Source organism: Bombus fervidus, chromosome 9, assembly GCF_041682495.2.
Source record: "Bombus fervidus isolate BK054 chromosome 9, iyBomFerv1, whole genome shotgun sequence".
Classification (NCBI taxonomy): Eukaryota; Metazoa; Arthropoda; class Insecta; order Hymenoptera; family Apidae; genus Bombus; species Bombus fervidus.
In genome coordinates this window covers 2,109,844-2,132,399 of record NC_091525.1, presented here as the reverse complement: position 1 = coordinate 2,132,399, position 22,556 = coordinate 2,109,844, and the positions used below count along the sequence as shown (strand labels likewise).

The following is a 22,556-nucleotide window of genomic DNA, read 5'->3' as shown; positions in this document are numbered from 1 at the left end:
TTAAAAATATTTGAGAATAACAAAAATATAAATGAAAGATACAATGTTTTTAGCCTTAAAAGAGTTAAAATTGCTGTTGAAGAAAATTTTTGATTTACATTGAAATTTTTCTGTTTGGAAAGTATTGATTAAATTTATTTTCCATATCCTACATACTTCATTGATATATTTTTATTATATTTTAATATAACTTGATTTGAATATTATATAAATTATAGATAATTTTTTATCATTGTATAATCCTTACTATAAGAGTGATTTCAAAATATTTTGGGATATTTTCGGAGATATAAGTACAAATAGTATTTTTGGCTAGTTAGTATTTTTCCATTCATGTGATAAACTAAAAATTTAATGTTGTGAGAATCATACCTTTATAAATTAATGAGTGTAGAGTCATACATTTTTATTCCGAATATATATATGTATATGAATAACAGTTTGTAATTTATATTACTACTGTAAGAAGATTATTCAAGGTATTTTTGTGGGGGGAAACGGAATGTTATAAATACAAAAACATATTAAAAATGATTAAAACATATTTGTAAATAATAAACGTATAGAAACTAATAAAAAGAACAGGTAATAATATACAAAATTTTCATTAGTAATGAGATACTTTAATACTGTAAAATTTATATAAAGACATGGGAAATTATATTATTTTAAGCCATTGTTCATTAACATCAAATATAATTGATATTCATATGATTTTATAACGTGATTTATTTACATAAATATTTAATTTTTTATTAATTTAAATGAAGCAACGCGAGCAATATATAGGAAGGAAAAAGCACAGTTATTAAATTCATTTATATGGTAAGTATATGCTAAGGAAAAGTAACATCAATAGTATCCCATCATTACTACTTCTTTTGGAATAAAATTTACAATATATAGGATATATATATATATCCTACATATATAGTGAACATTTTATTGGTAAAATAGCTCACACATAATAGACATTTTCTATTATTACTATTAATTATTACTAATTATTACTATATTTCACTAAATTTTACAATTTGTTTAGCGATACAAATGATCTGCATAAATATTACTAGCAATTTCTGATTCCCACTTGTCTCCATTATTCAGCAATTTTTCTTTATTGTACAATAACTCTTCATGTGTTTCTGTTGAATATTCAAAGTTTGGACCCTAAAAATAATTCATATGGTAAATATAAATCTTATGTAATAGGTATTCCCATATATCTACATAAAATTGTTTACATTTTATGATAGATATTGACATTTAGAAATTAATATATTACTCTTACTATGTCTATTTATTCTCTTTGTCATTAGATTTGGATTACATTAAATTGATACTGAAATTTAGACTACACTAAGTAATGGTAAGGATAGATTATTTGAATTTAGACAAAATAGCTCTATTTGAATTTAAACAAGCACTACTATATATACTTATGTATTAATCGTTACCTCCACGATTGCATCCACTGGACAAGCTTCTTGACAGAATCCACAATATATACATTTTGTCATGTCTATGTCATATCTTGTTGTACGACGGGATCCATCTGCTCTTTCCTCTGCTTCAATAGTGATTGCTTGTGCTGGACAAATTGCTTCACATAATTTGCATGCAATACATCTTTCTTCACCTGAAGGATATCTATTAGAATAAATTTATTATATTTTCTTCAGTAAAAGTTTTATGTACTCTTGATATAAAAAGCTTTATACCAATACCTTCTTAATGCATGTTCACCTCTGAATCTTGGACTTAAGGGACCCTTTTCAAAAGGATAATTTATTGTTGCAGGTTCACTAAAGAAGTGAGCAAATGTAATTCCAATACCACGTATGATTTCTAGAAGCAATGATCTGTTTGTTGCATTATCAAGATACGATGGCTGTGCCGAATTAATAAAGTAATATTTAGTTCGTACAGGTACATTAAAGATTTTTGTGGAAGTTTGAAATAATTTTAAACCTGTAAAAAGCATACTTTCATAAAATCAAATGTGTAATTAAGACAAAATAATAATTTTATAGGTTATATGATATTCGTATATTACATTTGATAGAAAAAGAATCAATTAAATTGTATTAGGAAACAGAAAAAAGTTTTGTTAAATTTACCTGGTTGTATAGTTTTCAGGAATGTCATGTTGAAATTTTAATAATTGCTTTCACTTTGTGCAATCACTTTTCACAATATATATACTATACAGATACAATCTGGTTCTAGCTATGCGCAAACTAAGAATAATTTTCTTCGCATTGAAAATTGAACTTCATGTATACGTATAAAACTATAGCATACATATATACATATGTATATATATACTATAGTTAGTGCACGGTCGTATAAATATAAGTAACTTTATAATAGACAATGGGTATAACTATACCTATTTACAGCAGCTTATATAAGTCTCATATACAAACATTTCCCACATATCAGCGGCATTTAGGTTAGGTAATAATGTTCACCAAACTCTGGTATATTAATTTTCAATATTAAAAACAATTAATTAAAATATTTCTATTGTTTCTTAGAGGAAGAAGTGAACAATACATATCATTTATTGATAGATTTATGTAGAATTTATAGGCTTGCCTTAATTTTCAAATGTATTGTGTTCCATTGTAGAATTTAAATAGAAACAAAGGAAAAAGTCATATCGTGATATTACATTTATTAATTGTTTTCTAAATTTTCTTGCTGTCATAACATATAATCGCCGCTGCGGTTTAACTTGTAATGTTGAATATAGATTATAGCATTGATTATGGTTTCTTATAATGCTACACACAGTAATTTAATAACAAATTTGTTTTATCTTAGTCCGGACAGTTCTTTTATGTAAAATGTGTAATACATATTTATTATATGTATTAAGAGGCATAGATAAAGTATTATTTAAATACTAGATAATAGTATAATATCATCCTAATTTATTAGGTTAGGTAGTGATAAAAATGAAATTATGAAAAAGTTATGAAAACAAGATTAAAAAGTAATCAAAATGGCCGAATTGGTAACGAATTTAAAAATAGTGCAAGATAAAATTATTGCTGCTTCTGCTAGGAGGTTACCCGTATGTTATAAATATTATATAAATTTATATAATGATAATTATTTTGGAATTATGTAAATGGATTGAATAAAAATATAAACATAAAACACTAGAGACATGTTTTAATAGTAATAATTTGTATATTTAACCTCCTTTTCACAGGAATACAAGTATTTTGAGCCACGTTTAGTAGCTGTGAGTAAATTGAAACCAGTTGAATTAATTGTGGATGCGTATAAAGCTGGTCAAAGACATTTTGGAGAAAATTATGTCAATGAATTAGTTGAAAAGGGAAATCACTCAAGTATTTTAGAAACATGTACAGATATACGTTGGCATTTTATTGGCCATCTTCAACGTAATAAAATAAACAAATTATTAACTACTCCAAATTTGTATATTATTGAAACAATAGATAATGAAAAACTTGCATCGGCATTAAATACTTCTTGGTCTAAAATTAGAGTACATGAAAATTTGAAATTAAAAGTAATGGTACAGGTGAATACTAGCAACGAACAAGGTATTACATATTCTAATTCTAATAATTGGTTACGATTATTGTTTATATTTCTATATGAAAATATTATGAACAGAAATATTGCATGTTTTATTACATTCAATCTTCCTAACATAATATTTATATTATCTTAGAAATATGAAATTCATGCAAAATTTTTGTTTCATCTTCAAATAAGTAAGTTCAAATAAATGTAAGCTACGTCTTGGCTTCTAGTTATTAAAATCATTCTGATTTTATAATTTAATAAGTTAAATATATTATAAATTTACATTTTCAGAAAAGAGTGGTTGTAAGATCACAGATGTTTGTACTCTTGTTCAGCATATTATTGATAACTGTCCAAGTTTAGAATTTATAGGTCTTATGACAATAGGCATGTTTGGACATGATCTCCCTAAAGGACCGAATCCCGATTTTTTGTGTCTGAAAGAATGTAGAGAAAAAGTTTCAAAGAAATTGGGTATTGAGTTAAATAAGATAGAATTATCAATGGGAATGTCAAATGATTATGAACATGCGGTAATTTTATTAGAAATTGTTATACTTCCTTAGAAATGTCAGACATGTATTAAAATATGATATTATCTTTATGCAGGTAGAGTTGGGAAGTACTAATATTAGAGTTGGTACTGCTATATTTGGGGAAAGGGCGAAAAAGGATACCTAATGAAATACATATTTTATGTATAATATTTGTATAAATATATTGTATAATATCGTTATAAATATAATTTATGATGTGTAGGTTGGTTGGTCTCTACAATAATATACTACTGTTGTAGGAAACATTTTGGAAAAATTTTAATAATTTCAAGTGATAAAGTTAGATAAAATACTTTTCATATATGTATCGATAGATATATAAAATATGTATAAAGAGTTGAACGATATTGTAAAGTTCTTAAATGATTATTTCTCTTTTTAAATGGATAAATACAGAGTGGTCGTAAAGTCTCAATTTATTTCTAAGGAAGCCTTACTTTATTACTTTCTACTTTCTACAATTTTATTAAATTTAACAAATAACATGTCAATATATTAATAGTGACATAGATTACTCCTTTTTTGCATTATCGGCCAATCTTTTCATTATTTCTAATCCTTCGCCATTGGCTTTACGATAACCTGGCGCGGATGATTTTATTCTATCCATCCATTTAGCAACATTCACGTATTTCTCCACCTCGAAACCGAAAACCTACGATCAATAAACATCATTTAAATCTCCAATTAACGTTTCCTTTTTCTCATGATGTATGCATACCTCCGATGTTGATACAGTGGCTGCCAATGCGAGATCGGCGATGGTCAAATTGCGTCCAGCGACGTAATCTTGCCCATTTAGAAATTTATCGAGAACATCAAACGCACCTTCGAGTACCTTGTAATATTCTGGATTGTAATTTGCTCCTCTAAACACAACTGGATACTGTAACAAGTTCGTTCAGTTTCAGGATATAATCATTTATTTTATATTCTCACCTTACTTCTCCTATTTGAAAAAGGAAGAAAACGCAAGAAAGATATAAAAGTGGTTTAATTTTGAATAACTTACATAATAATTTTTCATGCCTCTATACAAGGTACCAATATCAAAATGTAATCGATGATTAACCAAGGCTCGACCAGCCGGTGTTTGCGGATTTAGACGAATGTTTTTACCATATTGATCAACTAAATACGACATGATGGCTCGACTGCAATCGTTTATTGAAAGAGATTAAAAGATGATAAGAAACAAAAATGATACACATTACATATTAATTAATTACAAACCTCTCAGATAGTTTATAATCGCCGTCTACAAGAAACGGGATAGTTTTCTGTGGATTCAGCTATAATAGGAATATAATCGCCATATATTATTTATTGTAAAATTTCTTTTTAACACATACTGTGTAGGTATCGAATAAAACGAATAGCGAAATATCGAAGAACGAAATAAAACAGAATAAACGCGGTCCTCTAATTAATTATTGCGTTCTATTAATTACTTTCAGTTAACTGTTGCGAATGCTGTATAATCGAGGAAGCGTATAATATTTCGTTGACCGTACATTATTAATTTAATAGGTCTATGTAATATATTGTATTGATAATAATACTATTTCAATTGACATTATTACGTAAATGACTTTTGATACTTATTTAAGGTTTTCAACATTTTGCGGTTTTATGTTGACCACATTCGACATGCTATCACAATCGATTGCCAATTGAACGTATAAAACGTATTTCTTTATGTTATGGATTAACTCCATGGAAATATACCAATATAGATATGTTATTTCCTACGAAAATATGAAAATTTACCTAAATTATGAACAGTACATTTCTGAGAGTGAACTAGAAGAGACGAAATGTTAAATGTTGCTTGGGTTGCAAAGAATTAAAGATATCGTCTTTTAAATATTATTGGTAATAGTCATAGCAGTTAATACGTTAATATTTCCCATATTGATCATAATTTAATAATATGCAATATGGTAAACTTCGTAAAGAATAGATAACACAAGACATATTTAAGCACGCTGACCTGTTCAAATTCTGGCTTTAGATGTTCGCCTTCAAACAAATTGATTTCTATTAAATTTAAAGTAATACCAATGGCCTCGGCAGTCAAGAGAACCGCTCTGCAGGGTGAACTCATTGGCATGTAATACAGATCCACTGACATGATTGCTTGTTAACTAAAGAAATATATTTTAGTATCAGTTACAATGTAATTAAAATTCATGACGATAGTACGCAGTATGACTGAAACTAATATAATTCCTCGCAAAGAATAGATAAAAATCATTAATAATAATTAACTGATTGAACATTTTAAACACAGGTGTAGCCTGTGACATGCCGCTCAATGCAATTAAACATTTGCTGCGTATCGCGTGCTAGTGAAGTACCGTTTCAACGTTATCGAAAAAATATTTCGTTGCAACTTTAAAACTTTCGAGACCGTCAGTGAAAAGTATTGAAATATTCCATTACACGCCCCTTTTTTCAGCGGCGCCGGTTTCGTTCACAACGATTTTCGATAGAATCAATATCACTAACTAAATCAATATATACACATACGAAAGTTACAGAACTATCCTGTGTACCTTACTTCGCATTTAATCCGTCCTGTGGCATATTCTTTTCGTCATTGTTCAACAATGCCAAGAGTTATTGTGCGATTTTGCAATGTTTGCACCATGAATATTCGGTTTTAGTCGAAGTCCAATAAAGATCGAGAATTTGCATCGAAAAAAGGTATAAAAGAGAAACAGAACAGAGAAGGGCGATAAAAAATTGGAAAGAGGAAAGAATTCGTTTGCTCTTACGACGAATGGAACGAGCGATGGTGAGATTGCCGAACTGAAATTCGATGGGTACCGTTTTCAAAGCGCAACACGCGCGGAAGCGCGCGGCAAGTAAGGGTTTCATCTCTTGGCCGATTGAAGCGTATTGCCACAGTTTTGTTTTCAATCGATGTAATCGATAGACAACTATTTTTCATACGACGAAGCTATGTATACGTAATATGGAACTACATGTGTAGCGAAATACTGCTACGTGCGTGCGCCATTAACAAGCAATCGATACACGCGAAACAGTTCAAGCGTACGTACAAACAACGTAAAGAAGACGATTTAATAAATTGTCTAACAACGTATATGTATACGATAAATTCAAAATCATACTTCTTACTTGTCGAGAGCTTCTTCATTTATAAATAAATCTAATAAATAAAAAACTTGTAATTTATTAATAAATCTTGGTGCCCCTTATAATCGGTATACGAAGCAGTGAACACGATCACGAACATGCAAAGAAATAATTGCTACCTTTTCGTAATAGTAATAATTTTACAACTGGCGTGTGGTATCAAATTCCTTTTTAATAATTATTATCACTGTCTTGAGAAATATTAGTGCGATTGTTGCTTGTGAACGATAAGAAAGGTATGAATATGCTTTATCTTATTCGTACAGGTGAATTGATCGTGAGTAGAGCTTGTGCGCTGACTCATTCGATGTACCTATATACATATAATAATATATGTATGTACAATGGCTGTAGAAAGTATCTACACACCAATAGTATTTGTTAAAGAGACAAAAGTGTACAGAATATGTTTAATATGTAAAAATATATAAAATGTCGGAAATACGCAAAGTAAAGTACTCGTTATGATCTTTAATAAACAAAACGAATCTCTACTTAAGTTTTATTTCTTTACTTGTGTTTGTAAAAATATAAATTTGTATAAAAATCCATGGTTCAGTTACAATTAATGCGGATTCAACCACTGCGTGATAAATACATATTTAAATAAATTGTTTTAACTTAGAAGTAATCACAAATGATCACACCTTTATATAAATATCATTTCCTTCTAAAACTATTAAAAGTATTTATTCTTGTTTGGTGATATTTTATTTATATCGTTTTACGATAGGATTCAAAGTTTCCTCGTAGAAATGAAAAGACCTTTTCCGTTTGGTTATAGCAAAAAGAAAAGCAACTATCGATGAAAGTGTTTTACCGATCATTGTAGTGTAATTAAAACGTATGTGAAACCGAGGTCGAGGATAATTAGCAAATGAACATCGAATCAAAAGGATGGTCACTGCTGAAGTAAATTGGTCGCTCTGCGAACAGTAAGTGGCTACTATAATTACAAGGTTCATTAATACGTATTTGATGCTGATTCCACTATTTACTGTATCGTGCGTGGTAATGGTAATTTTACCTTAAATGGATTCGAAACAGCTTTTTTCACCGTATGTGAACGTCAAACTGACAACTATTGCAACGTGTTTTTAGTATATCATAGAATCTCTCAAAATTTGCGATATATTTTTTATTTAATTTTTCATGTAGAATTATTTCTTTCGTTCGTTTCGATATTAAAACAACGTCATCGCAGGAAACAGTCAAATTAAACAGAATTAGATACGTAACAACGTTGTTGGTTAGCTCAATTTGTACGAAAACTAAAATGGAACTATGTAAAATTCAGTATACACATATGGCGATATTAATATATAATGTATTAATATTTTTGGAACTTAATGTTTGCCAATTTTTAGAATTTCAGGGGAAACATAAATTCGATAGTGTATAAGCGTCGATGTACTGCTATAACGACTTCACTATAGCATTTACGAGCATTCTGAGCCGGATCTACACTTGACGAACAACGCGGACAAGCATGAACGAACATGGACGAACAAATGTGGGTAGTATTGCGAGCATGAACGAGTGTGAACGAGCATTAACGAATTCAATCTCTCGCTTGTAAATACGCCGAAGGAAAATATTCATTTGTGAAATAATATTCGTTAAAACAATGTTTATTCACTTATAAAGTTTCCATGTGTAGCACGTTGACTGCTGATGATGCCATGCTGGTGTCATTGGTTGATTGCTTTCGACGATGAATGAGTAACGTCACGTACAAATTGTTTTCGAATGGTGTCGAGGAAATGGACGAGTTCTATGAAAAATTTCAGTCGTAACGAAAGGCTGCGTGACTTCGGCCCAACATTCTTATTTATGTTTACGTTAATTACCGATCTGACAATTAAATTAGTTGGGTGAACGATGATATCGTGTGAAGCGCTTCTAAAAATTTGGAGCGAAGTTGGAGTTGACGGAACCGATAATATCGAGACATTTTTGGATGGTATTAATAATAACAAATATATTCTTTGCAAAGTATAAAACAATAACACTATGTATAAGACAATTATATATGTATCATTGAGATTCTCTATAATTATACGTAAGCAGAATTCTTCTCTGTAAATAGGAATGATAAAAAATTTATTCATATAAAATTCATATAAAAGAAATCATGGTTTCGAATATTGTTATTGTGTTTCACTTTTCACTTTTTCAAGCTTTCCACCAAAGCTTTGAATGCCTTTATGCCTGCGTTGTTGTACTCTTCATATTTTGGAGCTTCCGATTTTATCTTTGCAAACCATCTGGTCACATTTTTATATTTGCTGAGGTCGTAGTCCATGGCCTGTTGTTAAAACGATGTAACGAATAAATATAAAAGAATTCTCTAAAACTCTCTTTTATGACTTTTTTCTGAGTCTCTTGACAGTGGCGTTACTGTTTATCAATGTAACATATTGATGAATTAAATATATTATAAATGTTCAATAATACAGTAGTTTATTACGTTGGGAAAGTAGGAATTATTTAAAGAAATTAGGTTGTAATTATTTTGCAAATATAAATTTGATTCTTTGTTTTTTTTTTTTTTTTGATAAGATAATATTTTCAAAGAAATTACCTCTACTGTGGATATGGTGGCCACAATGGACAGGTCAGCAAGAGTCATGTTCTTTCCTGCCACATAGTCTTGTCCTTCGAGGAATGTATTAAGGAAAGACATGGCCGTGCCAATAGCTTCATATTTCGCTTGATCTTTAGGGGCATTAGCGAAAATTATAGGATACTAAAGAAAAATTTTAAGATCATTAATTAATTATTTGCTTCATACACATTTTAAAATAAAAGATTAAATAGCGGTTTTAAATGATTTGACAAGAAAATCATGTATATATCACCTAAATTGTCTACTTTTATAAAAATAAAAGAAATTAATTAAGAATACTACGCATAATGAAATATGTAAGAATCTATCAAGATAGTTTTTTATTTAAAAAAATCTAGGAATGTTATGTAATATAGAAATTCCTTTCAATACGCCATAAAAAGTTACTAAATGGCTTTAAACTTACGTAATAGTCTGCGAAAGATTTATACAAGTTGCATGCGTCGAAATACAATCTTTGATCAACGATCGCACGTTTCTTCGGATCCTTTGGATATAATGAGTCATTCTTACCATATTGATTTGCCAGGTATGTCATAATAGCCCGACTGAAAGAAAAAGAATGTACATAACGTCTATACGTTTTTATTCCTGATCTTGTTAATCATTATCATTGCTCGTTCATATTAGAGTACGAATACTCCATACATGAAAACTGTAACACAGACTTATAAGACAGAAAGTGCAAATCTACTGAAAGGAAAGACACAATTGCAACGGAATTACAAAATAGTGTTAGACTGATAATAGGATTCTATTTCTTGAAACGAAATGTTAGTTAATGATCAATTTATTAAATTCCTGCTAGTTTGTTATCTGAATTACTTTCGCGCGATCATACGCACTGTAATCGTATGGGTATTTAGGTGCAGGTATACTTATATAGCATAGAAACAGTAGATCATCGTATTGAGAAAAAAAACAAGATTCTTTGAAATTAAAGAAGTATTCATAATATAACATACAAATCAATTTCACCTTTCCCACAAGTAGAAACCATTATCATTGATTGTAGGTATCGTGTGCTGTGGGTTCATCTGTACATAAGGAGACATCAAATATATTATCAAAAATATTAAAAGTAAATATAAATATAGTAAAATATTCAAGTATTTGACACAAGATATTAATTTCTTGCTTTAATAGAATTCAATACAAGATATAATAGAATTATGTTTAGCTTATATTAATTACTCGTACCTTCAAATATTCTGGTTTTAAGTTATCTCCCTTCATTAAATCAACTTCCTTAAAATTCATTTCGATACCAAGCGCGGCAGCCGTCAATGCAACAGCACGGCACGGAGAACTTCCAAGACGTTGATAAAAATCAATTGGCATTTTGATTTCTGTAACGGTGTGTAATGCGTCATTTAAGAAACTTGTTGACTTCGATTCGGATTGATGTATGGAATTAAAAATAAAAATAAAATTTAAACTGGTTAATTTAAACTGGTTAAACAATTATAAAATTATATTATAATATTAAAATTAGAAATAAATTTATTTATTTATTGTGAAATGATTATGCATTAATTTAAATAATGAAATATGTGATCGTTTCAACTTTTCAGCAGACGTGCAACGGAAGAAAAGTTTTAACGATACTTATAGATACAGCGAATATAGATATAGTATACAGTGAACGTCAATCATATGAAAAAACGTTTTAGTAAAATATTGCGCGATATCGTGAACGATATAGTATACTCTTGTGTACTTGATTTTACGGTAACCTTGACACTTCTCTATGGTGCATATCGGATTTTAAAATTCGTATCTCGATAACGGATGGCGCGAACGATACGGGTACTTTGAAAACGTTTGCTACAAACGTCAGCTACAAGAATACGTAATAAAAGATGCAAGTATCCGTGTAAAAATTGTAATGCCACTCTCAAGGTTACCGCAAGATTAAATACACAAGAGTATAGTATGTCCCTTTCACGCTGTGCAATTTTTTTCTAAAATATTTTTTTGTATCATCATGTTTTTTGAGATATCCCAGCGTTCGAGATAAATTGGACATGCTGTATATTGTACATAGATAAAAAAGTATATATTTATGGGTGCATATGTATAAGCGTATGTAACAGCGAGTATACGTGTATCCACGTATTTGTGCACATTACAATGGCATGACTCAGTATTGAGATCGTAACGATTAAGAGAAGGAATGCTGATCGGTTGTTTTTCACACAACTCGATGCAATCTCAAAGTTAAACACCGTATTGGCCGAAAATGGTGGAGGTTATACTGAGATTAATAATTCCTTTGTCCCTGTACCGTCCCACGAGATTTCTTTCTATCTGCGTGTCACGCATGATAGTTATTTAGGTCAACGGAAATACTAAATAACTTTCTATCATGCAATAGCCGGTTCATCGCGTTTTCAATGAATTCTTTACTGTTATACGCTTGTTAATATAAAAAAGCTTAATAACTATATCACTTTATATTTATTCAATATAGTCGCAAGTAATTTTTATATCGATGTTTATTCAAATGTGCCATTATTTTCTAAAGAATCTATACCTTTATGTAACTACAAAGTTACGTTTGCTATATATATAGCAAATTATATATAGTATATTATATATATTATATATATATAATATATATAAATTAGTATAGAGAAATATACTAATATAATGTAACAAATGTAATGTAATACATTGGTTTAACATATTTAATATGTTACATTTAAATATATTTGAATACATTTGAATAAATCAGATTTATTAACTTAAAAACAGCCAAGCGTATATAATGACATGCCTGTTGCATTAAACAAGTTGCGTTATATAGAATACAAACAACTTTTTATCGTTACAACGTTAAGTATTTTCTTTGTATTATTCGTTCACAGTTTTAAAGAATTACAGGCGCATTTGACGTAAACACTTTTTGTCTGGTTATCTCCACCATGCATCGACTCGATAATCGTGTTGCACTTGAACATATTGAATTTCACTCTCAAACAATAATTATACAACAATGAGATACGGATTCTACTTTATTCAGCAAAAACACAATTGACGATTAAAATCAACATTAAATCAAAAACTGAAAGCACAGTCTATGAAACTTCGTACCGGTTATAGTCGGATCTTCAGACGACGAAAACAAGGATGATATGTGGTAGATAAACGAAGACGTGTAAAGTAAATTCAAATACGAGTTCTCCAATGGTATACTACCAGATAATCGTGAACTATCTAAAGGAGTTAGCTCTCCAGTCTCTTTATAAATGCCAGTGTATCTACCGCATGTCCTCCTTTTCAAGTAGCGAATAAGAGAGCACTGCGCAGGCTTAACCGGTTTCAACTTGTTACGAGTATGGTGGTATCACCTCCTTTGCTTTTCCTCTTCGATATTTTTCGAACTTTCAGATTGTTAGATTTTGTTAGAATTTAGTATGTACCTGATAGACCGAAATAAACGATACATTATAAGAAGCTGTTCGAAGCATGAATATTTATATTTGCTTACAGGATGTATTTTCGTTTCGATTTTAAAGGTAAACAGAGATATAAAATGTAATGTCATTTCACTTGGTGATGTAACTGTTGCTTAATTTGCTCCTTATTCATACACCGGATGACTTAGCAATAATGTAGTATTTCTCTGCCGAATGCTATGATACAATCCTATGTAACGTAAAAGATTATCGTAAATCCTTCTTCTGTAATAAACTTAGCTTTTTAAAATTTTATCATGTTGTTTGGCTTTATTTTGTGAAACATAATGAGAAATATTTGTCAAAAGACACGATATTCGTGTAAGAAATATTGAAATTCCATTGTGGGATACGGTCATGTGTTTCAAATAAATTACGCTGGTCGCTCGAGGTGAAAGTACTTCTGTTCAGCCTTGAATTCAAACTTGAAGGTTTTAAAAATAAGGAAGTAACTAAACTGAAAGTAAAGCGATTATATTAGTCCCAAAAATGTCTTTCGCTATAAACATGAAATCTAGTCTGTCAAATGTGATCTCTATCTTCGATCGTTTTCTAGCTGTCGTAGAACACGTTTCGTTTGCATTGAAACAAAAAATGTTGTGCATCTATTATTTTCTTCTAAAACGAAAGAAACTTTTAGGACAACCTAATAGATGTTCAGAGAAAAAGACAAATTTTGAATACATAACATTTCGAAGTATTTGAATTCGATACTACAAAATATATGTAAATATAGAGATATAAATAGAAATATATTATATAAATAGAACATGACATACCGTTAATGAATTTCATTTTACAAGCCTTTATGCAATAACATACAATTAAAAAACATTTGAACGTATTCAATAACATAATGAGGAATCTAAAATCCTGTATTATTATCCCATAGCATTCTATACAGAAAAATACTTCGTTCTATAATATTCTCAAACGTTAGAAGAATTTTTTTCTAACGATAAAGTTGATATATATAGGTGCTACGTAAGTACATGTTATCAGGTTTAGCAGGATAGATAGCAGGATACTTGCAAATGGTTCGTTTAAGAATAGACAGGAAATTATAGTCGTGTTACATAAAACTAACGCTACGTATATTTTGTTGTTACTGGCAATGAATTCACTCTATATATTTATATATAATATTTAATATTTAAGTATTATCAAATATCTTGTGCGTGTAAATAAATATTTCATTCGTTTCATTACGTAACGGGTTCCGCGAAGCTCGCAGACGATTGGAGCACATTCTCAATGCGACAAATTGATTGCTTCGTTTTTGAGAAAATAGTTTGATACACAATATAATGCCAGAGCGTGGTCACGGGCTAGGAGAATCGATCACGAGCTTGTAAACTGGTTGACCCACTTTTCCTTCGTTACCTACCTGATTCTCGCGATGCATGCATCGTGGAAATACCGAGATCCAAGAAGACCGCAAATCCTTCGATTTAACGTCGCCGCGCACGTCCACGCCACCGGAAATGTAGCTCTAATCATTTGTGGTTACCGCCATACCGGGAATGTGGAACGCTCTTTTGGAAGACGCGGATTAATTACGAATAGCGCGGCAGAATTGAATTCACCCATGTAGATCGAGCCGTACGGAAAATTTGCTCGCAAAGATTCGTAAGCTTCGTGTGCAATTTCAAGCCTGTTTCAAACAATATCACGACGATAAATTGAATATGTTGTATGTTGTATCCGATATTGAACGATCGAGCGAAATTGACCGATTAAATTATCAAATTTTTAGTTAACAATTCAGATATAAACGAGCGACTGTACAACGTTGTTAGTGATTTTTGACGTTGAAACAATATTAAAAGCAATTAAAAAAGGCGGATACTTTCAAATATTTAGGACTAAAAATAATTTATCGCAATCGTTGACTTTGCTTTATTTATACAGCAAAAGTGATTTTACTATCTACAATTTCCGCAAGTTAATTTACTTGTACAAATATATTTAATCAAATGCTTTCCTGTTTCATACGAGACGCATAAAAATGTTTCAATTTGCTTCTGAATATTCTGTATTGTTGAAAATATTTAATAGAAATTTGTAATTACGACGTTGAATTGTATTGTAGCGTCACTGCTTTTCCATTGTAGTACAGTCCTCGGTTAATAGGTTTCCAGAACGAAATCTGTTCCGCTTTTAAAAAAGTGAGTGATGCCGGTATATGGTATTTGACATTGAAATTATTTAGTAGTTTTAGTATATTTTTCATCGAACCAGTAAAAACTACCACGAATTTAAGTATATTGCACCATCCGGCGCAAGATCCGTTTAGAAATCACTTAATTATTGGGAAGATGAATCGACTATTATCTGATGATTCACGATACTACAACATCGAACATCCTTTTAGAATTGAAAATTAAGTTTATCTTAGGTATTGTCATTTAATAAACTATGCTATTTAATAAACGAAAGTTTTCTTTGTCAATTAACATTAATTCTTTCACAGTTATTATTTCATTATTCGCTTGTTACGTAACAGTATGATTAAATTAAATATGAAGGCAGACTTTAACGTTGTCAGGGAAATAATGAAAACTCGATTTTTCACTTAATAGAGCGAAATTAAGTTGAGCAACTATGCATTTGTAATTTCTTAAATATTTGCTTCCCTTTCGAAAGCAAGAATGAATCGTTATTAAAATACTTTGCAAACTTTTCCTCTATAACACGACTATGTTAGGTGCAGCAATATTTTCGCATTAAATAACACCGTATGAACGAAATATCGAGCAAGTTGTGATTCGTCGTAAATAAGACAAATCAAAAAGAATACAATTTTGCAGGATAAAGCTTCCTTTCGAAGAAAATTGTGGAAAGCGTACGTGTATATTTATACGTTATATATGATACACGGGGCAACATTCAATTATTTTTCTATAATTTTTAATTCGTCGTGTAGTATCTATGCTAATGTATAGGCTATATAGCCTAAGTATATACTTATATACGTATATATAGTGAACATGCTAGTGTAGCGTCCTAAATCGTTAATGAAAAGCATACAAGAAAGAAATGTCCGCCCGTTGCGAGGAACTTTACTAATCAATCTATCGATCAAATTAAAAATCTGAAATAATAATAATGACGTATGAAGAAGCGTGGAGAAAGCCGTATCTGAAGAGAGCAGAACTGCGTTGGAAGGCGGTTTATTTTCTGTCCGGCGCACGGCGCAAGTTTCTTCCGAGGCGTTCTCAATTTCGCCGGTAAAAACATTATCTTCCCTTCAATGATTCCTCGAGGGCGATCCGCGCGGCCGCATTCGCGAAATGGACCGTGAGTTAATTAAATTCAGGAACAGGAGAATGCCGTGGACCGTCGAACAGGAATTCCGGGAACGGAAGCGCAACGGGTTTTTCAGCCGGCATACTCGGTCCAGGATTCCGCAGTTTCTGCCGCATCATGGTTGTATCGTCCAGCGAAATTATTGTCCGTGTTGCGTAATTCTTGGCACGTAGTCTCACGCACGACCGGCGAACGCATGCCTCTGTGAAAAACATCGCGTACGGAAGTCGAACGAGGACGAAACAATCAGTGGATGGGAAAAAAAGAGAGATGAAAAAATAGACGACAATGGAACCTCTCTTTGATTTTCAAGGGATTCGGATAATTTGGTTTTTATTTTTTGCGATTGATTTATCGACGTTCCCTCTATTCGCTTAATTCTTCAAAAATTAGTACATTTTGTCATGGAAATTCTGAAAAATATTTGCAGATATTATCCATTGCTTAATATTTCCCGAAAAGAAAGAAAAGGAAGGAAATGCATTCTCACTATCGGCATTGCTTCTAATCGCTGGTGACTAAACCATATATTACATCAATCGACAAATCATTCGAGAACTGCAAGGTTGATGTATGTAAATCTTGATTAAAAAACGCAAAGTCATTCAACAGTAAATGGAAATAGGGTCATTTTTTCTTATCATATCGCTGCTGTATACATTTAATTTATTGCTTATATATTTAATATATGTATTTATACGAATGATTTTAAAGGAAAAGAAGTAAGTTTTTCTAAAATGAATATTCAGCTTATTCGGTAAACTTTACTCGTGAATACAGTTCGGTTCCAATCAGTGGCGTAGATGTACGTTTCATAGGACGAGTGATCCTTCACTACGAGTCGATTAAATTTCGCGTCGAGTGTCTACCTAATCGAACCGTGTGTTTCACCGAAAACAATATTTGGACGTGATCGATAAACGGTTTCTACTACGAAACGAAAGCCGTTGAAATGAACCGAAACTCTCTAGCTGCCGTACTGGAAACTTCAGTCGGTTTATTTACGACAAATAATCGGAATAGATATAAAGGTATTGGGAAAGGTAGAAATACCACGCAAGGCAAATGTAACTATGTACTTTTCAAGAGCTCATGACGATAATTACAAACTGTCTAACCGAGTTAGTTGTCACACGTGTCTCTATAAACGGTGTGTAAATATCGTGTCGTCATCGAAAGATAGATACCACAAACGTTAGCAAAATTGTTTATCTAGAAAAAGGCGAGTCATGATTCCATGTGGATTTTCAGATTGTCGAAGACGAGTCGTAGTTCCAACTACGCGTGCTAATCATAGAATTCGATAGAGTATAGTTTGTTGAAATCAGGCTGGAGATAAGTAGATAAATAAATTTCGAGAAAGTTATGATAGGTACGCGAATAATATGTCACAAGATAATCGATAACTAATGGATGTTGCGCGTCAAAGATGACATAAAGCAACCACAGCATTTATAGTAATTGATAGATATAAAATAATTGGTGTGTATTATAATTAAGTTATGTATATGGTGTATAAATAATTAAGTTATAACAAGAAAGGGACGATTAGAAAATAAACGTTGTATTTTATTTATATACTCGTTATTTAATTATATTTGTATTTCAATAAATAAGCTATAATAAATAATTGATGATTTCAATACCTTCTTTGATGAAAATTATTCTTAACGAGACAAAGTTCTCGTTAAACGAAACGATGATTTACGAAACGATGGAACAGGTTTCATGTCTAATCTCGATCATCGGTATACGAGCATCGAGTTCACGGTTCTATCATCCTATTCTACAACCTCGGAGTTAACTAGATTTTCCTAAATTCGCCTGATACAATTCGGTAAACATTTTTGTCCCAGGGCCGTGCACATCCTCGAAACCGAATTTATCCAGGAGTTGCTTGCAACGATTGTACCAGGCAGCCACATTGTCGTATCGACCAATATCGAAGTCGAAGCACTGTCAACAAAATATATTATACCCTGTTGATAATATTTCATCTTTCAACCTTTTTATAATATTGACCATATACCGTTAGTACGGTTCCAGTTACGTTTACGATATAACGTATTTCTACTTCCATTTCTATGAGCAGATGTTTAAAAGCGAGCGAGAATAATGTTCCGTAAAACGATAGTTAGGATATTTTTTACAGACTAGTTAGACGGAGCAAGAAAATGAAAACAGACGGAATTTATTAACTGAAACAGAATCGCTACTCTGTAGAATGAAAACATTATTGGCACGTAATATCATTTAACAGAATTGAAAGCTACATTACACGAAGAAGCATACTTTTTCGTCGAATATTAAAATGTAAATAGTGAAACTATTCTTTATAAATTATTTATACATATTTCGTTTCCTATAATTGCTGGTTAGTTATAAATTACAAAGAGATTTGTAATTTAGCGTAATCTCGGAATAACCTACTTTCTGTTATAGCGGCTTAATAGGAGTCAAGATAAAGTTCGATGTATTGTTAAACGATCAAAGCTCGTGTGACAGAGTGCATTATGTTTCTTTTTTTGCTGCTTTTTATCCTAACTTCAACGTCAATTAACGTGAAACGAACCGTTTGATGTCAAAGAGTCACTTTCAACCCTGCGAGTCTCTTTTGTTGAGACATTTTTTTTCTTTGTTTTACTTGTTACTTGTACATTTTGTACAACATAGAAATTCACTATTGCTACAGAAAGCAGTCGGTAGAGGTCGTATCAACATTTTCTTTTGCAAGTTACTTAAATATCAAATTTCATTTTTGTTTTCGTTTCTCCAGTATCGCTATACATACGTATATCTAATTCTATTTGATTACGTAAATCGATTATTCGACTACGTAATACTTTTTCGAATACCTACATACTTACCAACAAAATGCAAATAGTCGTATGGATGGCAAAATCAGCGATGGTAAGAGTATCACCGGCAACGAACTCCCTATTTTCCAGATACGTGTTTAACAATTCGCATGATTTTTCTACGGCTTGTACATCTTCTTCGTTTAGGGAGTGTGCTCCATGTAACACTACTGGATACTAATATTTCAGGATATAACATATATAATACAAATAATTACGACAATAAAAATAATAATAATAAAGAGTATACGTACGTAGCATTTAATCATGTTCTCGTGAAGCGAGCCGACGTCAAAGTATAACATTTGGTCCACCATGCCTCTCTTTTTCGGATCTTTTGGATACAAAGAGTCATTTTTGGCATACTTGCTCACCAAATATCCCATAATTGGTCGACTATAAGCACGACATTATGAACTTACGCAATGAATTTACACGCAAATGATAAATAATCGTTGCATACCTTTCGCACAGAACGAATCCGTTATCGTCCATCGTCGGTATCACGTGCTGAGGATTTAGCTAAAAAGCGTAATAATTATGTAAATACACGGTGAATAAGAAAGCCATGCATTATTAAAACGAATATGTTTGTTTCATTGATAACATGCCATCGTGCGATGGGAATGTAAACCTTATTGAAGTATATAACATTATATAGATGACTCTTCGATTTAAATAAAATCAGCTTACTATTATTAGTATTTAGGTGTCAAGCATGATTTAGTTACGCATATTATTAATACTACATACATATTTTCTTTAATTTTATAGCAGAAACCGTAAGATATTTTTAATTTGTTCTATTTGTTTTAAACAAATGCAGCGCTTTGAACGTAACTATTATTTACGTTACATGTTATAGCCTTTGTATTAACTAAAAAAACGTTTTTGTTGTTGTAAATCATCAATTTTTAATATTTTTCGCGAGAAATCTTTCCCAAAAATATTCTACCATTATATGATTACAAAATCAAACGGACCTTTAGGAAATCAGGCTTCATATGTTCTCCGTCCATGGGGGAAACCGTTTTCAAGTTCAAGTGGACTCCAATCGCTTTTGCCAGTAGTAGAACCGACCGACATGGCGGACTATACACAAGACCGTATAAATCAATTGGCATCTTTTCGATCTTCCTTTACCTTGTTCGTGTCAACGTCGTTTTCTCTTCTTTCTTTCGCTTCTGGAATGGCATTGCGCACAAACGAGATTTTTATACAGTAGATCCAACATAAAGAATCTTTCGGATCTTTATATTTTGCATCCACATGTACCTCGGCTCGCATACAAATTCACATGATTACCGTGTCTCAGATCCTATGGATTGGAAGGGTATTGACCAGATCGTGCGGATTTTTATGGAAATCTTTCTCCAAGAGTATGGTCGCTCAGAGTATAACTCGATCATGTAAACGAGAGACTGGCAGGACAAATGGCGTTTTAAAACGTAGACGAACTGTTATTATTTCTTATTATTTTATTGTTACGAATTTATTGGAAATACGATGTGAAATTTTCTATTCTATCTATTAATTGTTAATTACTATGTTAAATATATTAAATTAATATATTAAATTATTAAATTTATTTGGTGAAAGGTACGATAAAATAGTTTGTTACATCGATTTATATAATTAGCACGTTTAGCGTTATAATATACATTGTTATAGTTATTTATAAGTTAAATATTTTTTAAATATTCTTTCTACAAATTCCTTCTGATAACTGATGTAAGATATCAGGTAGATGGAGATGTGCGAGAATCTGAAATGTGAATCGAGTTGAGTTTGCGAAAGTACGTGTCTCATGACTCGAGAATTTCGAGAATTTAAATTACATTTCGAGACAACTTTTTGTACATTATCTTCGATTTATGAGGTATTTTCGAATGCTTCGTGTGATAAAATTAAGAAAGACGATACACAGAGTAAAATATTATACGTCAAATATTAAGCGATACGATATTTTATCTGAAAATAGCGTATTCGAAATAGCGGAAGGAAAATCAGTCTGAAATAAGAGAAGCTCGATGTAAGGAATTTAGTTTTTCCCTTCGTAGTAATTCGCATCATATAATATTGCTAAACACAAAGTTAATCGGCATTAATTAGCGATCCGTGCAAAGTGACAGGATACTTTCCTTCATTCTTATTTCCTTTCATTTAGACGACACATTTTTAACAATTTTCGAGTGACAAACCACCTTAGAACCTACACTGTTTCACATACGCGTACGCGTGCATATGTTAACGATTTCCTAATCGATCATTCGAGTAACTGACTGCAAAATAACGTACCACAGGTTTCTCGCCGATTAACTGGCTACACCGCAGGAAATCCGTAGGTTTCGCGAATAGAACTCGAATACGTCCAGCGAAGCAAAAGCAAATACATAACGTCGAACGGTACATCAAGTTACCATAGTGATGTCGTAACGCCAAACATAAGCGTCAAAGTGTAACGACGATATTGCTGGACGCGTTCGAAGGCTGCATCGGTAGCGATCGATATGAAAACAAGCCTCGGGTGGTCGCGATTGAAACTGAAAAGTAATCGCGTCGCTTCGTGATAGGTTGGCGGATGCGGAGGCGATCGTGGAAGCTGGTATGGGTGCTGGCACGGATATGGATACGAGCACCGGGTAGATACGGATACAGGTGCAGGTACGACTATGGTTACGGGTGCACGTTGTCGGCCAATGTTGACGGCCACGACAGGCAAAATCGTATTAATCCACGAACAACGTTTCGTTGCAGGCTGCAGGCGGTTACGATTGAAATCCAAAACAGCCGCGATGTTTTACGATAAACGGGTTGCAGCGTAACAAATCGTAGGCAAATGTTTGCAGCGAGTCGTTCGATCGTTTTATATATAGAGCCCATTGAGCTTTCGACTGGATATTATTTATAGCAACGATGCCCTTTTTAATGGCTTTAATTAGCAAGCGCGGACATACGATTTGTTTTAGCGGCGCGTGTTCGTCGAATGAATTTCGTGGACTTATGG

At 31.8% G+C, this 22,556-nt stretch overlaps 4 protein-coding genes across 9 annotated transcripts; 1 reads left to right on the top strand and 3 right to left on the bottom strand.

Moving 5' to 3' along the window:
* Positions 1–676: 676 nt before the first annotated feature.
* Positions 677–2,254, bottom strand: Nd-23 (NADH dehydrogenase (ubiquinone) 23 kDa subunit). The gene is made up of 4 exons (XM_072010520.1): positions 2,121–2,254; positions 1,728–1,971; positions 1,458–1,650; positions 677–1,170 (listed from the first exon to the last, which is right to left on the bottom strand). Exons 1-4 carry the CDS (start codon positions 2,146–2,148, stop codon positions 1,039–1,041), a joined length of 597 nt encoding a protein of 198 aa, XP_071866621.1. The 5' UTR covers positions 2,149–2,254; the 3' UTR covers positions 677–1,038.
* A 364-nt stretch (positions 2,255–2,618) lies between these two features.
* On the top strand, positions 2,619–4,328 carry LOC139990897 (pyridoxal phosphate homeostasis protein). 2 transcript variants are annotated; one of them, XM_072010512.1, is made up of 4 exons: positions 2,619–3,082; positions 3,224–3,584; positions 3,862–4,103; positions 4,184–4,328. In XM_072010512.1, the coding sequence occupies exons 1-4, from the start codon at positions 3,011–3,013 to the stop codon at positions 4,283–4,285; spliced, it is 777 nt and encodes a 258-aa protein (XP_071866613.1). In that variant the 5' UTR covers positions 2,619–3,010; the 3' UTR covers positions 4,286–4,328. The 2 variants fall into 2 exon arrangements, with proteins under 2 accessions (XP_071866613.1, XP_071866614.1); XM_072010513.1 differs by having other exon boundaries at positions 2,632–3,082; positions 4,180–4,328.
* Positions 4,329–4,542: 214 nt separating this feature from the next.
* LOC139991089 (uncharacterized) lies at positions 4,543–13,154 on the bottom strand. The gene is made up of 11 exons (XM_072010903.1): positions 13,018–13,154; positions 11,122–11,270; positions 10,900–10,958; positions 10,328–10,469; positions 9,877–10,041; positions 9,464–9,600; positions 6,121–6,271; positions 5,361–5,419; positions 5,140–5,281; positions 4,849–5,013; positions 4,543–4,782 (listed from the first exon to the last, which is right to left on the bottom strand). Exons 2-11 carry the CDS (start codon positions 11,260–11,262, stop codon positions 4,639–4,641), a joined length of 1,305 nt encoding a protein of 434 aa, XP_071867004.1. The 5' UTR covers positions 11,263–11,270; positions 13,018–13,154; the 3' UTR covers positions 4,543–4,638.
* A 5,197-nt stretch (positions 13,155–18,351) lies between these two features.
* LOC139990898 (glutathione S-transferase 1-1-like) lies at positions 18,352–22,556 on the bottom strand. 5 transcript variants are annotated; one of them, XM_072010515.1, is made up of 7 exons: positions 21,848–22,556; positions 20,825–20,970; positions 20,533–20,733; positions 20,013–20,071; positions 19,804–19,945; positions 19,559–19,726; positions 18,352–18,647 (listed from the first exon to the last, which is right to left on the bottom strand). In XM_072010515.1, exons 3-7 carry the CDS (start codon positions 20,671–20,673, stop codon positions 18,492–18,494), a joined length of 666 nt encoding a protein of 221 aa, XP_071866616.1. In that variant the 5' UTR covers positions 20,674–20,733; positions 20,825–20,970; positions 21,848–22,556; the 3' UTR covers positions 18,352–18,491. The 5 variants fall into 5 exon arrangements, with proteins under 5 accessions (XP_071866616.1, XP_071866618.1, XP_071866620.1 ...); XM_072010517.1 differs by having other exon boundaries at positions 20,855–20,970; XM_072010519.1 differs by lacking the exon at positions 20,825–20,970 and having other exon boundaries at positions 21,970–22,556.

Excerpts from the sequence above, each read along its gene's own strand:
- Nd-23 (XM_072010520.1), bottom strand. The coding sequence starts at position 2,148 with ATGACATTCCTGAAAACTATACAACCAG. Across the intron at positions 1,972-2,120 it reads CCTGAAAACTATACAACCAG|GTTTAAAATTATTTCAAACT; the intron begins GTAAATTTAACA and ends TGCTTTTTACAG. Across the intron at positions 1,651-1,727 it reads GGTGAACATGCATTAAGAAG|ATATCCTTCAGGTGAAGAAA; the intron begins GTATTGGTATAA and ends TTATTCTAATAG.
- LOC139990897 (XM_072010512.1), top strand. The coding sequence starts at position 3,011 with ATGGCCGAATTGGTAACGAATTTAAAAATAGTGCAAGATAAAATTATT. Across the intron at positions 3,585-3,861 it reads GAATACTAGCAACGAACAAG|AAAAGAGTGGTTGTAAGATC; the intron begins GTATTACATATT and ends TTACATTTTCAG. Across the intron at positions 4,104-4,183 it reads CAAATGATTATGAACATGCG|AGTTGGGAAGTACTAATATT; the intron begins GTAATTTTATTA and ends TTATGCAGGTAG.
- LOC139991089 (XM_072010903.1), bottom strand. The coding sequence starts at position 11,262 with ATGCCAATTGATTTTTATCAACGTCTTGGAAGTTCTCCGTGCCGTGCT. Across the intron at positions 10,959-11,121 it reads TAAAACCAGAATATTTGAAG|ATGAACCCACAGCACACGAT; the intron begins GTACGAGTAATT and ends CCTTATGTACAG. Across the intron at positions 9,601-9,876 it reads CCACCATATCCACAGTAGAG|GCCATGGACTACGACCTCAG; the intron begins GTAATTTCTTTG and ends TTTTAACAACAG.
- LOC139990898 (XM_072010515.1), bottom strand. The coding sequence starts at position 20,673 with ATGCCAATTGATTTATACGGTCTTGTGTATAGTCCGCCATGTCGGTCG. Across the intron at positions 20,072-20,532 it reads TGAAGCCTGATTTCCTAAAG|CTAAATCCTCAGCACGTGAT; the intron begins GTCCGTTTGATT and ends TACGCTTTTTAG. Across the intron at positions 18,648-19,558 it reads CGACTATTTGCATTTTGTTG|TGCTTCGACTTCGATATTGG; the intron begins GTAAGTATGTAG and ends TTTTGTTGACAG.